At 36.4% G+C, this 16,314-nt stretch overlaps 1 protein-coding gene across 1 annotated transcript; it reads right to left on the minus strand.

Annotated features, from left to right (window-relative positions):
* Positions 1-10,773: 10,773 nt before the first annotated feature.
* Positions 10,774-11,493, minus strand: LOC138907455 (uncharacterized). Its single transcript, XM_070198052.1, has 2 exons — positions 11,399-11,493; positions 10,774-11,320 (listed from the first exon to the last, which is right to left on the minus strand). The coding sequence occupies exons 1-2, from the start codon at positions 11,491-11,493 to the stop codon at positions 10,774-10,776; spliced, it is 642 nt and encodes a 213-aa protein (XP_070054153.1).
* Positions 11,494-16,314: the final 4,821 nt, after the last annotated feature.

Raw genomic sequence — 16,314 nt, forward strand, 5'->3', positions numbered from 1 at the left:
CATTTGAGGTGATTTGCCTGATCCACCTAAGGACGACACTATACTGCAATAATCGTATTTCATAGCATCCTAACATGATTCATCATATAGGTTCTAATCCCGTGCAATTCATGAAATCCTTTTTCTCAAAATCATTGCTCAATCAAAAGCCTAAACGGCATCCTCTTATATATCACCATTACACCCTTTCTAATATTAGGGAAGCATTTCATCTCTTCTAATTTCTCCAAGTCTTAGACTCCTCTGAGTTCATTCATGTTGTACCGAGCTTTCTATAACTTACGGAAGCCATCAGGTCTCTTATTTTGATGGGTTTAATCCCGAGAACTTACTTATTCTCGTCACTTTCTCACTCACCTTTTCTTATCTTTACTCCTATCTACCTAAAACCTTATCGCTCTACCATACTTTAGCTTGCGACCTACACATATCTATTCATACTACTCGCAACCTTCCTTTAACTTGTTAGCAGCGTAGATTTCCTTTTGTGCCTTCTCAGTTTTCTTTAAACATAAGCAATTACTTTTCCTGGTCGTTCTACCACCTGTTGCATGAATATATGGCTTATCTCATTGCCCACGACTACTGGAATGTCCTGTAACTCATATGATCTCAAATATCACCTTTTGATTTTTTTTTCTTCTTCCCGTTCATTAGCCACGATAGGTGCCACTTTCTTATGGAGTGCATACAATGTTGTAGTGAGACTGGTGTTACAAGACCATTTTTTCTTTATGTCACTATGCTTAAGTTGAAGCTTATTTCCTTATTTTCTCAGCTAGTCTTTCTTTGTAGTACTTAAGGGAGACCCTTTGACTCCTGTAAAGCTGCGAGCTTATTACATCGTATACCCGAAAGAATTTTTGATGTTCTTACTCGCCTATATTTATCCTTCGTTACTTACCTCCGCGCCCTTGTGCTCGTAGGATTGCTTCTTAACTTAAATTTTTTACAGTCTTCCTAGTGGCACTTTATTTTATTTCCATAATACTTATACGGTACCTATAATTACCCCAACTCCTATTTGAATATTTCTCAAGGGTTACGACATCATATCTGTGAGACTGAATTCACTATGTTGGGGTTCACTGCGTTTATCTTGCACAATCTGCTGATTTGTTTGTATCCTCTTATCTAGCCATGACTAGGCTCTTTCTGAATCAACTACTAACTACTCGTTAGTCCATTATCATATCTATATTCTGTGTAATCTCTCTTAGGTTATATCATTTGTCTTAACTTACTCCGCACACTGGCTCCTTATGTATCAAGTGTTCATTTGCACTTATTTATCAATAACATCTAGTGATGGAACCCTTATTGCCTATCCCTGCCATCGTGCTTGCATAATGTTTTGGAGTCGTATCATATCTGTAGGATCTGAGTAAATGCAATCTCATTCCTTTCGCATTTCTACCACATTATTCCTTTACTATTCCGTAGTTACCTGAACCACATAACTCTGACTTAATACCATATTATACCATCTTCCCCCTTTAGGGGAGTACTAACATTTAATGCTATGAAGATTTACCTATAAATGTTTTACCTCTTCATCTTTGGCGTCTATTCACATTTCCACGGACTTTTACTTGCCTTGCGGTAAACTTTATGTACCATGGATAATTGAATTTCTTACGCACGAAGGTGACACCTAGTGTAACTGGCACACTTAGTCCCTTAAGCTTAACTCTGCTCACAGTTCTTGCTTTAGGGAAGTGTTTTCCTAAATGACCTTTAAAGGTTATTCTTTTGTTGTCCATTCTATTATCGCCGGAATGCGATCTCTGAAATTCTCATGATGTCGACTATTATCAAATCCTTCAGTCCCGAAGTTATGTTCAGTTTATCTTGTTCACCAGTCCATACTGATTTCTATTACTCTGGGGGTCTAACTTTTCCTTCTGGTAATCATATTGGACTCACCAACTCATTTCTCGAAATGGGGACATGACTTTATGGCTTATACTCTTTTATTATCTCAAGGCATATCACCTCTTGTCTTTTCCTTCACTTGACTATAGAATCTGTAGTCTTGTCATATTTTGATTTACCGTTATCATCCATTTATTACATCTTACTCATAATGTTTCATTTACTTTCTTCTTTTTCTCCTGCTAATATTTCTGTCTATCACTTTATTCTGAAAATTTCAACAAAATATTCTTTCACTTTTAGCCCTTGTTGATTCACCTCACTGGCTCTTTGGGTCACCTAACACTCTCTTTTTACTAGGAACGGGAGCCATACAAAGGTAAACATTTATCCCTTCTAGGATTCCAATGTCAGTTTTCTGAAATTTCTGAACATTCTAGTATTCATATCTGACTGTACTATTCTAGAGTGCACCATCTGGATGTCTTACAAGGAGAACTATTATCATGTTTGCAATATCCTTCTGAAATATGAGCTAATGATAACAATCTATCCATAATTATTGGTTACTCTAACCCCAGCTGGATCCTCATATCCCATCCTTCTCTTAACCAATATCTGTTAGCACCCATAGGACATAATTGAGATAGGTATGGTCAATTGTATATATCTCTGTTACTGTTGAAAGTAACTCAGAATGTTTATATTTCTCTGCCTGAATTGTAAATACCGAACTCGTATCCTTATTCACCTTGCTTCTTTTACTTGTTGAGACTTGTATCTACCATCTGATCCTCTCGTTGCTTTTTACCATATGGGTGGATAGATATTCATGCCTTAGGACTCCTTAGCAAGAAGCTTACACGTCGTAGTACACACATAATATACTAAAGACCTTACATGTACTCATCATAAGCATGATGCAAAATCGAGTTCCTCTTACTCAACTCTTCCACAGCCACATTCAATCTCTTACCAACTGTCTTTCTAGATGTAGATGTTGTTGTATAACAAAAAAAATAGAATTTAGGAGTTTGAATTTCTCACAACTAAGCTCTACCACACGATCTAGAGTAAGAAGAAAGAGTCACAGTCCTAAATGTCTGCTTATAAGTGTGGTGCACAACACACCCATAAATAAGACCCTACTAGACACGGCTTGTAGACTCCCAAGGACAGAACTTCTCTGATATCCCTTTTGTCACGACCCAAACCGCAGGGCCGTGAAGGGCATCCGGTGCCTTACACAACCGAGTACGAATGTAACATATCTTTCTTATCATACTGTCATGGTTAATGGGCCAAAAGGGCCGTCATGACAAAACGGGAATAAAGCATAAGGGAATACTAGATATAGGACGACCCAACATGATATAAAAACTTATACATGTGACATACGGGCCTAAAAGGCTAACATGATCATTTGTATTCTCAAAATATAGGCCGATAAGGCCATACAAGTATCCATATACATTACATCTATCTACAAGCCTCTAAGAGTACATAAATATCATAAAGGTCAGGACGGGGCCCCGTCGTACCAATCAATACATGTCCAAATTATACTGACCAAATAGCAACTCCGGAGTAAGTGGAGTGCACAAACACATTCCGCTGAGTTGATAGCCTACTAGGAGAACCCTCAACCTATCTATCGGGACCTGTGGGAATGAAACGCAGCGTCCCCAGGCAAAAGGGACGTCAGTACAAATAAAGTACCGAGTATGTAAGGCATGAAACTAGTATATAAAAGACATGAAAGAAACATGGAGTAAAGAACTCAACCTGTAATTCTGAATAGCTCTGTGAATCATGAACAATTTATAATGTCATGCATGTGCATATAAATGTTATACCATGCATAGGTATATGCGTACATAACATCATCAAGCCTCTGAAGGTATCCCATCATATCATCTCAGCCACTGTGGGCGAAATCATCAACGTATACCAGCTGATCAGGTGACAGTGCGTATATAACGCCATAACCTTTCCCCATACCCTATATAAATATAGTATACGCGTATATAACGTCATCTGGTCATGGGTCAATGTACATGTATAAATGAATGCAATGCATGAGAAGTAAGTCAATAAGATCTCTCGGAATGTCATAAAATCATTATGCTTTCGATAAACTTTAGCAACTTACGTATTTTTCTGATACCCATGAACAAAAGATATAATAATAGGACACATGGGGAATCAAGAACATAGGCACCCCTAGTACTTCTATGAATAGAGTCATTTATGAAAGTTCCGCGTTTGCACGTTTCGTTTATATCATATGGATCATGCCAAAAGGAAAGAATTGATAGCCTTAACATAACTCAAGTCGTCAATTCAACTCAACAACAAGCTTACGACAACTAGCGCGCCAACCCTATAACAAAGAAATACATGTACAACTTAGATGGCACTAGTATATCACGTATCTCAAACGATAACTCGATTCTTAAAATAAACGGGCAGTATTTTCCCTGATTTTACTACTCCCTGAAGCCTACTATAGGTAAGATACAAACACTATACAATCAGCAACTCAAAAATAATCCAACTACAATTCGGGACCTTCAATACAACAAAAACCCCAAATATACCACAACACGCCCAATCAACAAGTTGTCAATTAGCCTGAAATTGCAACGACGAGCGACCATCCTACTATCCTACCACATGTGTCATTTCTCCATGCCCTTCATTCTTCCAAACTCCATAAAGCACAATAGTCCAACACGAGTGGACTACAAAAATGTCCACTAAAAGTGAAATAAATCGAACTCACAGCTTCCGATCACCGTCCCGTGAGTTCTAACTTTTAGAAAACACATTTATCAACCTTCCTTGATATATAAAAGCTTAAATATAGAAAGTAGAAGATTTCTTAACTATGAAGTACCTTCCAAAACTCAAACTACAAAGAAAAAGAGAGGCGATATAGCGATACTTACGTCGTAGGGATCGTTCTAGTGTTATCGCTTCTTGATTTCGTACCCGAGATGTTAAACTTCTTTGAAACCCTAGAATAGAGCTTAAGGATATGTTTATGGGTGTTCTAAGGTCGTGTTATATGGAAAAATGAATATAATCACGGCCTAAGACCTATATATATCAAGTTTAGAAAAGTCAAAGAGGTGCTAGATTGGCACCCTCTCATTGGCCCATTTACCGACGCTTATATCTTTTTATCCGGATGTCGTATGAACAAACGGTTAAGAGCGTTGGAAACTACATTCCACAACCTATAATTTGGTATATAATATATCCCAAAAATACCTCATATAACTCATAAAATATATTGCTCAAAAAGCTTTATTGACACACCTACTTGTCACTTATGTAGTCTCACAAAACTGCAAATATCTCTCTACTCCGATGTTGTATCAACAAACGGTTTAATGCGTTAGAAAATAAACTCATAGATATTCAATTTGATATGTGTAGAATCCCGTAATTCCAAGCATATTGGGAGAAAAGATCTGCAACATTTGACCTAATGTTCAGCACATTTATGAATGTAACTTGTGATGACCTTCACCAACTTTTGTTCTAAAACTCGCTTGATTTCAAAATGTAACACACGACTATTATACATATAAAATATATCATAACATAACCTCCTTATCACGTTAAGAACCCTAGTAGCACCCCAAAAGTACATGTTATAACATTCCCAACTTGTCGGCATTCGACGAATCTTATTTCCTTCAATTTGCTTAACTCCTAAGCCTTTCAACCCTCTTGGTAGTTGTTGTCCATGATCTTAAAGATTTGTAACCTCCAAGGTAACATGATTAACTTACTTTACGTACTTTCAAAGATGATCTCATTTCTAAGCTTACATCAATTGACTTATGACGTACTCTCACGTACTAAAATATGGGGTGTAACACTAACGGAAAGCCCTAAATCCCTTCTATTTACTACAATTCTTCCTCACAAATCAGTCATCTCCTTCGTGTGATCCACAAGAGAAGAAAAAGGTCCATATTATAGAAATGGGAGTGTGGAGTTACAGCATAATTATTCCCCTTGTCTTTGGTTATGCTCAAACCATAAATGAAAGGCAGAATTCACAGTTTATGGGTATGTCTCCAACGGAATGAGGATGAGTAAAATACCGTAGATAATTTGGAAGAGATTTATTTGATTATTCAGGTGGTCGAAATACATTCGCTTATGAAGTTGTTACTAATATTTATTATTTTTTATGGACTACATGCATAATAAGGCCGTAGGTATCCATGTAAATGCATTCCCTTTCGGATTTGGATTTAGCATGTCATTTGATACAAATTTTGCTTGCGCATGCACTTCTGCATGAAATTTGTGACATATTATTCTTTAGTATTGTCTGAGAAATCCTAAATTAAATAATTTATTTAAATTTATGTTCAACTTCAGAACATCCTTTCAAAGAAATATTTATTAGTATTCTCATGCTTGGAGGTGGCGATTTTGTTAAGTCTTCCTGCTCTAAATAATCAAGTGGAACAAGAAATCAACTTGTGGAGGATATTTTCTTCTCTGGTAGAGCACAAGTAGGGATAAGTAATTTGTGAGAAAATATTATAGTAAATAGAAGGAATTTGGGATTTTGGGGCTTTCTGTTAGATTAGAGGGTAAATTTGAAAACTTTCCTAAATGTGAGGGTAGATTTGACCCGATAGTATAACGGAGAGTAAATATGAATAATATATCAAAATAGAGAGGTATATTTGGCCCTTTTTCCTATAAAATATATTTACATAATCAGATCTTGACTTAAACAATAATAACAGATATTTCTATTTAATGACCACATTGATTGATAACGTTCTTAAAGAAATGGCAAGTAACATATCACAACTAGTTATATTACATTGATAGCGTCAAAATTCATTACTTTTGCATATAATTTAAATCTTTTGGATAATATTATTATTATTATTATTATTATTATTATTATTATTATTATTATTATTATTATTATTATTATTATTATTACTACATTCACAACTTGTTTGGATGGTTGTTACCTATTGTATTGTATCGTATTGTTACATTAAATACGATGTTTGTTTTGATTGTTAATTAAATTTTATTGTATCGTATTGTTAAATCCCTCGTTACGTAACGACTAAATGTGTCACTTTATGTAACGACCGATTTGGTGTGGTCACGTTGTTACCTTGTCCTTTTCTCTCATCTCACTCTTCATTATTATTAAATAATTTTATTTTTTTATTTACACTACATTTTTATATAATAATTTTACCATGTATCATAATTTTTCTTTATAATATTGCAAGTTTATTCTTCATATTGTTGGTGCGTGATATCATAAAATGACGGCAAACAATACAATCTATCCAAACATTATATTCATCAAACGATACAGTACGATACGATACGATACATTATGAAACGATAAATAACAACCATCCAAACAACATGTCAAAAGGACGATATCTTATTAGCACATAGAGTTTTAAACAAGATTACTTAGGACGCCAATAAGGGAACAACTACCTTTAATAAGAGCAAACAAGAAATGCTGGCTAATATAAAGTAGAAGCAAATGTACGACTTAGAATATTCATGCATGAAAAACTAAAATTACAAATCCATGCTTTGCTTCTGAATCAAGCAATTGAACACACGCACACCCAATCAATTAATATATAACACCAAACCAATAGCTGAGTAGCACAAATTAAATTAATAATAACTTGGATTGGATCCGAGCAACAATAGTGTTATCCACTTGGAAAGAACATCACTTGAAAGTTGAAATAGCAGGTTCCGATCCAAAAACTGCACTAGCAACAGTTATGACACTGGATTTTGATTAGGGGTGGGCATAAAATCCGAAAAATCGAATTCCGAATCGAATTAGTTCGGTATTTTGATACTATTTCGGTATATGAATTTCGGTTCTTCGGTATTTTGATATGGTCCTCGGTATGAAGGTTTCGATATTTCGGTATACCGAAATACCGAATTACACAAGTGCACCTTCCTTCCCTACCCAGACTAAATTATCAATTTCTAGTCCAAAATTTCAACTTATTAGTTCTTACCCCTAGCCAGTAGCCCACTAAGACTAAGCCCAACACCCCAACCTAATGATAGTTTAGGCTTTCTTGGAATTTAGCTGATTGCTTTCAGCAGCACACTAGAAGGTCCCCTATGCCTAATTGTGATGCAAAATTCATTTACTAAGTGCTCGAGAAAATAGATAATGATGTGATTTCTATTATAAATTTATTAGAAGCAAAGGACACATTCTGTTGCTATACTCATGTAGTGATTTCTATTATAAATTATTAGAAGGAATTGCTCACATTATGTTGATGCTATGCTCATTTATCATGTTATTAGAAATTTTCTAATGAATTAGAAGTAGTTCATCCCTGTTTAGTTTACAAAGACTTGGTACGGTACTGAAACCATATCGAAACTGTACCGAACCATACAAGAAGATATTGAACCGTACCGAACTACTTTGGTACGGTATTTGGTATGCACAATTGATATGTCGAATACTGAAGTACCGAACCGTAGTTTTCAAATACCGTACCGAAGTACCGAACGCCAACCCATAATTTTGACTACTCAAAGTTGCGATAGCTACTTGATATTTTGTACTTCAATACCATACAAGAGGGGGTGACTTCTGTGGTGTCCAATTCTCGCGTGCACCTATTATAGAGGAACCTAGTTCTTCTATATGTTCCTTGTACTACTGTTGCGTAATAATAAATGCAAAAGTAAAGAACACAAGCATTTTTACGTGAAAAATACCTGGCTCAAAAGGTGAAAAAACTATGGCCTACTACCCAATAGGATTTTTTCCAACACTTCACTAAATCACTAAGCCAAAAATAGCATTTACAAAACTCTTTGTAAACCTAAGGATTACCTCTAACCCTTTGTGGCAACCAGCCTCTAACTGTTGCGACAACTTCAAGTTAACTCTAGCTTGAATACAACACTCAGAGTACCTAGTACAATTGCTTCTAAATAAAGCTGAAAGGTACAACTCAAAAGGCCTACTACAATGAAACTAAAATAAAAGACAGACACTTGGAACTTGTTCTTCTATCTGGTTCATGTAGCTTCAGGTTTGCACACTTAAATCACACAAGAATTGTTTGCAAAATGCCTTGCTATTTTGCTCTCAACTCACATTTAACTTCAGCGTTTTTGCGTACCTGTAAAATGAGAACATCCTACAATATATAGAGTTAGTAGAATAGGAAATAACTAGAGTTCTAATGCTATACTCTTCCATAGTGGAAGAGTTCTAGTTATCTTCAACTTCTAACTCCTCCGTTATCTAGGATAGAGTTCTCTTTGAGTAAGGAGCCATTCTCCTTATCACTTATGCAATTTTTTTGTTCAGAAGATATCAGATATAACCACTTAAGCTTATCTCCTTCAAGTGCATGCCTTGTGCTCAAATCTGCCTGTATCCGTGTACACTGTGTTTGGACCCGGTTCATACTTGAATTCCTTTGTCAATCATTAAAACAAACTTACTTAGGCCAACAAATTTCTCCTTTTTGATGATGACAAACTTTGTACTTTTCATAAGCATAAGACATGTTTTAACTCATCTCAATATCAACACAATATTAGAACACTTTCCTATTTAAAGCCACAAATCATCAAGGACCAGGTTCATTAGGTTATAAACATCACAGTCCAAAGTAAAAAGCACAACATATCTTCCCATTTTTGGCATCATCAAAAAGTTGCATAATTGTGTTAGATAACCATATTTTAATAGATATTACTCATGGCCATTAGGGCTACTTCAAATATAATTATGGAGTCAAGCATCATATATCAATCTAATGATATTAGCTATCTAAGAAGAATCAACAAACAGTTAGAGCACAAAAACAATTGATTAACATTGATACTAGTCATCCACAAAGCATAAAGAAAAATAAATATACTGGATCATGAGCAAAAAGAACAAAAAGAAATCTCATCCGGGTCACTGGTTTGTCTAACTAGGCTAGGAAGGTTTCAAGGCTGGGAAGAACCGGGTTCTTTGTTTCTGGCATGAAGTAGCTTTAACATATCATGACGAATGCCTTTATTCTTCTTCTTCTCCTTTGCAAGCTCAACCCTGAGAGCATCCCTCTCAGTTTCTATTTCATCCAGCCTCTTCTTCAGCCTCTCAATCTCAGCATCCTTAGCCCCACTCTCTTGCACCAAGGCTCTTACTTTGTTGTTCATATGTACCTTCTTGGATGAACCAGGTTCTTTAACAGAAGCATGGACTTCATAGTCACAGGCAGTCAAGTTGTTTTCTCCAAAGTGATCTTTGTTTGTACTAACATCCCATTTCTTTAAGGGAACCTTGAAGTGATCCAGTACAGTGGTGAGAATGAAACCATAGGGTATAGCATGAGTTTTGGTGCCATAGAAACTTATCAAAGAACTGGATAATAAACTCAAGATAATTAATCTGCCTCCTACTATCCAGGCATTCCATAAGGACCAAGTCCATGAATGTGATAATGTGCCTTCTTTCCTGCCTGGCAACACGACCTTGTTAACAAATTCAAACAACATTTTGTGGGGTGGATTTATATCACTTTTGTATACATCCTTGGCCTTTATCTCTAACTCATTATCAAAAAACTTTCTTGTAATGGCAAGGGAGGTAGGGAGGTTCTCTAGGCTTGGCCATTTGAGCTTTTTGTAATCATTCTACCCTTCAGCAGGTACACACAGAATCTCTCCCAATTCTTTGTTGTCGAAGCTCACAATCACTCCCTTCACCACACTGGTGACTCTTCCATTTTTTATCTCACAATTTTTCATGAACTCTATAATCTTAGCCCTGGTAACCCTTCTACCCATCTGAAGGACCGTGTCCTTCCAACCCTACAGTTGTAGTTATTGCAGCAACATGACCATGCCTTCCTCCTCCAAGTCCCTGAGGAGTCTACCCTTCAATATGGTTATTTTTCCAAACTTCTCCTTCTTGTCCTGTTCGTCATCGATTTCTTCTTCTTCTTCACTCTCTTCTCCTTTTCTAGATTTTATGGCAGACCTGTTTCTTTTTGCCAAGGTAGAAGGTTCTGCAGACTTTGTCTTTGAAGGGGACTTCTTTTTGGAACTCTTTCTTTTCTTTGTCTTTGGAGTCTCAACCTCTTCCTCCTCTACCTTGTCTTTATCACAAAGAACTAGGTTCATCTCCTCAATTTTAACTGCCTCAACAGGCTCAACCACTTTCTTATTTCCCTTTGCGGCAGCTTTTCTTTTACTCTCTTCTAGGGCTTTTTCCAGTTCAGCCTTACTCTGCTTCTTCTGACTCCTTGTAGCTCTTCCTCTTATAGGAGGAGTCTCTACAGGGATAGAGGAGGCAGTCTTTCTCTTCTTGTTTGCCCTAGCAGTTCTAGGGATTTTAACTCTTGAACACTTCTTCCGCTTAGGATTGTAACTATTAGACACTCATTTCAATAGGTCTTCGAGGGGTTCCTTCACAGATGGAACAGGTTCTTGAACATTCTTCCCTAACCTGACCAACCCTTCAGCAACTTCTCCTGACCCACTACCCTTTTTTTCTCTCAAACTTTCTTCATCTCCAGCAGATTCCTCACTCCACAATACCATAGCTCATGTTTCTTCAGTCAAACCAACAGGAGTGGGTGAAGATTCAGCCACTTCTTTTTTCCCCAGTCCCATCACATCACTTTGAGCACCCTCACTATCTTTTTCTTTTTTCTTTTTAACTTTACCACCAATTTTCCCAGATTCAGTGGTTTCAACCCCAGCCATAGTTCCTACCAAAACAAACCTATTTTCTAGATTTTTAGCAACCTTAGAAATTTTTTCAGGTGTAGTTTTAGGACCAGATGTTTCCCTATATATTTCAAATGAAACAGTTTCTTCCCTCTCAATTGCAGACTTAAATGATTCTTCAGATTTCTGGGGTTCTTCTGCTCGACATGCTTTTAACTGCTCATTTATTTTCTTGATTTGTTCTCTTCCAACGACTACCTTGCGAGCAATCATATTAAACCTTACTTTCTTAGAGGGGGGTGTGGTTGAAGGTGTGATAGATGGTGTGGATGTAGTTTCCTTGGGTGGTGATGAGGGATTCTCAAAAGGGTTTTCCATTGTTGTGTTTAGATGAGTGTTTTAGATATATGAGAGAAGATTTTGAGAGTTGTTTGATGACAGGGTAGTTTAGAAGTGCAGAAATGGGTAAGTCCAAATCAAATTTAAAGAGGGAGAGTTTAATTGGGTAACGGTAGCTTTTCCAGAAGCTCAGAAATCTAACCAAACTGGGAGTCAGTTTGTAAAGACGTTGAAGACTCTCTCTAGAATCTAGGCACTTATTGCGTTTTGGGACTCTCCTTGGGTGAAACTGGTTCATTTTGTAATGGATAAGCTCAAGGAAGGTTAGGATTAAATGGGACTCTCCTTTTAATCATAATCCAAATATAATTATTTCAAAATATGTAGAGTGGAGAGTACGTACCATGTAATCTTGATGAATCAGGTTCTTCACCGAAAAATCTCTTGTGTAATTCTAAATTTTTCAAGAAAATAAAGATAATATAATTAGATATTAATGAGACAATTTTAGTACATAGCACAAGAGTATACTAGTGAAAGTATGAGACTGAACAAAATCTAATCTAATTATGTACAAAATTCACAAATTGTCTAACCAATTTTTGAGTTAGAACTAGTTCCTTTTAAGTGATCTTAAGTATCCCTAATTATAACTTATTCCTATCAAACTGATCTCTACTTAGAGCTTTTGTGAAGATATCAACTATTTGCTTGTCAATAGTACAAAATTCCACAGTGATCAAACCATTTTCATAGGTGTCCCTCAAAAAGTGATGCATAACATCTATGTGCTTAGTTCTTTTGTGATGAACCGGGTTCTTAGTCATACTAATTGCACTAGTGTTATTACAAAAGATGGGGATATAACTTACATCAATTCCAAAATCTATTAATTGTTGTTTGATCCACAACAATTGAGCACAACATGAGGCAGCAGCAACATACTCAGCTTCAGCAGTAGATAAGGCCACATAATTTTATTTTTTGGTAACCCAAGACACAAGACATGAGACAAGAAAATGTGCCATACCTGAGGTGCTTTTTCTATCCACAAGAAAACCTGCATAATCAGCATCAGCATATCCCACTAAGTTAAAATTACTATCTTTTGGATACCATAGACAAAGGTAAATGGTGCCTTTTAGGTATCTTAAGATCCTTTTGACAACAGTCAAGTGAGACTCCTTTGGATTTGCCTGAAATCTAGCACAAAGGCATGCATTGAAAACAATGTCAGGTCTGCTAGCAGTGAGATATAACAAGGAGACAATCATTCCCCTATACAACTTCTGATCAACAGATGAACAACGTTCGTCTACATCCAATTTTGTGGTTGTTGCTATAGGAGTGTCAATTTCTTTGGAATCTTCTATTTTAAACCTTTTAGGCAACTCTTTCACATACTTTTAGTGATGGATCATAGTTCCATTTGAATTTTATTTAATTTGTAAGCCTAAAAAGAAATTAAGCTCACCCATCATACTCATTTTAAATTCACTCCCCATTAGCTTACCAAATTCTTTACTTAACTTATCAGTAGTTGCTCCAAAGATTATATCATCAACATATATCTGAACTACCAAGAGATCTTTACCTTTTTCTTTCAAGAATAAAGTATTGTCAATTTTACCTCTCTTGTAGCATGCTCAAGAAAGAATTTTGATAGTCTTTCATACCATGCTCTTGGAGCCTGCTTGAGCCCATATAGTGCCTTGTCAAGCTTGTACACATGATTAGGACATTCCTTGCTTTCAAAGCCTGGAGGTTTCTTGACAAACACTTCTTCCTTTAGATAGCCATTGATTAAGGCATTCTTGACATCCATCTGATGGAGAGTGAATTCTATGTAGGCAGCAAAGTCTATAAGGAGTCTAATTACTTCTAATCTTGCAACTGGAGCAAAAGTCTCATCATAGTCTATGCCCTCGTCTTGAATATATCCTTAACCACCAATTTTGCCTTGTTCCTTGTAACTATTCCATTTTCATCATGTTTGTTTCTGAAGACCCATTTTGTGCCAGTTACTGATCTGTCCTTGGGTCTTTGTACCAGATGCCAAACTTGACTTCTCTCAAATTGGTTGAGTTCATCTTGTATTGCATTCACCCAGCCCGTTTCCTGCAAAGCCTCGGCAGTATTATTAGGTTCAATAAGAGATAAAAAGCATCAAAAGCACAAATATTCTTCAAAGAAGATCTGGTTTTGATTCCAGAGGTTGGATCAGTAATTATGTTCTCAATGGGATGAGTACTTTGATACTTGTAAGGTTTCACAACTAGTTGGTTTCCCCTAGATATTCCTTCAATGTTTTGTTGCTGAGGAACATATTCATGGATAGGTTCCCTCGTGGTTTGAGGATCAGTTCCTCTTAGTTCAGTTCCCCCTGTCAGGTTGCCCTGGGTAGAAGGACCTGTTCCTTCCTCTGGTGCAGCTTCAGTCTGGGATGTGATTTCATTTGAGTTTCTTACCAGCTCAATTGCCTCATCATCATGTTCCTGCCTCTCAGAAAGAATGTTAGTTTCATCAAAAACCATATGTACACTTTGTTCTACACATATAGTTTGTTATAAATCTTATAAGCTTTACTATGTGAAGAATATCCCAAGAATACTCCCTTATCACTTCTGGGATCAAACTTACCTAGGGAGTCTTTGCCATTATTGTGCACAAAGCACTTGCATCCAAATTCCCTAAGATGGGATATATTTGATTTTCTCCCTTTAAGTAACTCACAGGGAGTCTTCTCAACAAGATGTCTAGTCATGCACCTATTTATGATGTAGCATGCAGTGTTCACACCTTCTGCCCAGAAACTATGGGGTAATTTACTAGAAAGATGCATAGTCCTAGCCATTTTTTCCAATGTCCTATTATTTCTTTCAAATACTCCATTTTGTTGTGGAGTCCTAGGAGCAAAAAAAATTGATTTATGCCATGCTCGTCAATGAATTTAGCAAATTTAGCATTCTCAAATTCAACACCATGATCAGACCTAATTGATACAAGTTGATTACCTAGTTATTTCTGAGTTTTTCTAACATAAGAAGTGAACATGTCAAATGCTTTATTTTTAGATGTTAAAAATAATGTCCAAGTAAAACTAGAGTAATCATCAATAAGCACCATAACATATCTCTTACAACCCTTGCTCAGTGTTCTCATTAGACCACAAAGATCCATATAGACCAGTTTCATCGTCCTGGTAGTGCTTACAATTTTCTTGCTTTTAAAAGAGGATCTTACTTGCTTACCCCTTGCACAAGCCTCACAAACTTTATCTTCCTTGAACTTAATATTAGGCAGCCATATCACTAAGTCCTTGGAGACTAGTGAGTTCATTATCTTCCTCACAAACTTTATCTTCCTTGGACATTAAGATCCTCTCCATGTCTTTTGTGCTAAAGGAGAGGATCATTATCCAACACACTTAAGCAAGTGAGTTCATTATCTGAAAGTGTGTACAGATTCACAACATATATGTTGTTCACTCTTTTTCCCTGCAAAACTATCTTGCCGATGGTAAGATTAATCACAAAACATTTTGTAGAGGTGAATGCTACCATGTTACATCCATCACATAATTGTGATACACTTATTAGACTGTACTTCAGCCCATCTATCAAGTAGACATTCTCAACAGAGAGAGAATCAGTCTTACCTACCTTTCCAACCCCAATTATCTCACCTTTCTTACCATTTCCAAAGGAGTCATTACCTCTTTTAAGGTTCTCAAGTTAAAGAAATAGGTTCTTGCTTCCTGTCTTATGCTTTGAGAAGCCACTATCCATGTACCATATTTGGTTAGTCCCCTTCACTTGGATCTGCAAAAATAAATCAGGGGTTAGTATTAGAAACCCAAACTAGTTTGGGTCCCTTTCTATAGGCAAAAGGGTGAATCAAATTCTTTTTAGCCCACCTTGGCAACCTATTTTTTCCTTGAACAAAATCTTTGTTCTTTTGACTTGCCTTTTCTTCAGTGAATTCACTTTTATAGTGACCAGTGTTACCACAGTGTGTGCAAATCTTATTCTACGAAAGTGTAAGATACTTGATTTTGGGATCCCACTTAGGTGTAGGGTTCCCAAAGCTAAGTCCTCTTCTGTTGCTACTATGGTGTTCTTGTAACCATGAAAGTGCATCAGAGGACCTGTTCTATTTACAAGTTATGTCTAGCTCATGCTTGACCTTTCTTAGATCCTCCTTTAGAATTCTTACATGTTCATCTCTCTTGTACAACTCATCTTTAATTTTTCTTACATTTTCTTCTAAAGTGAGTTGTTGATCAGTTGTCTTTTTGCATGTTCCTAGTTTCAATTTTAGATTTTCAGATCTAAGCTCTAGGACAGTTGAGTC

This window comes from Nicotiana tomentosiformis, chromosome 3 (assembly GCF_000390325.3).
Source record: "Nicotiana tomentosiformis chromosome 3, ASM39032v3, whole genome shotgun sequence".
Lineage (NCBI taxonomy): Eukaryota > Viridiplantae > Streptophyta > Magnoliopsida > Solanales > Solanaceae > Nicotiana > Nicotiana tomentosiformis.

Coding starts and splice junctions, on each gene's coding strand:
- LOC138907455 (XM_070198052.1), bottom strand. CDS start 11,493: ATGGTATTGTGGAGTGAGGAATCTGCTGGAGATGAAGAAAGTTTGAGA. Junction 11,321..11,398: donor GTTGCTGAAGGGTTGGTCAG/GTTAGGGAAGAA, acceptor AGTGTCTAATAG/TTACAATCCTAAGCGGAAGA.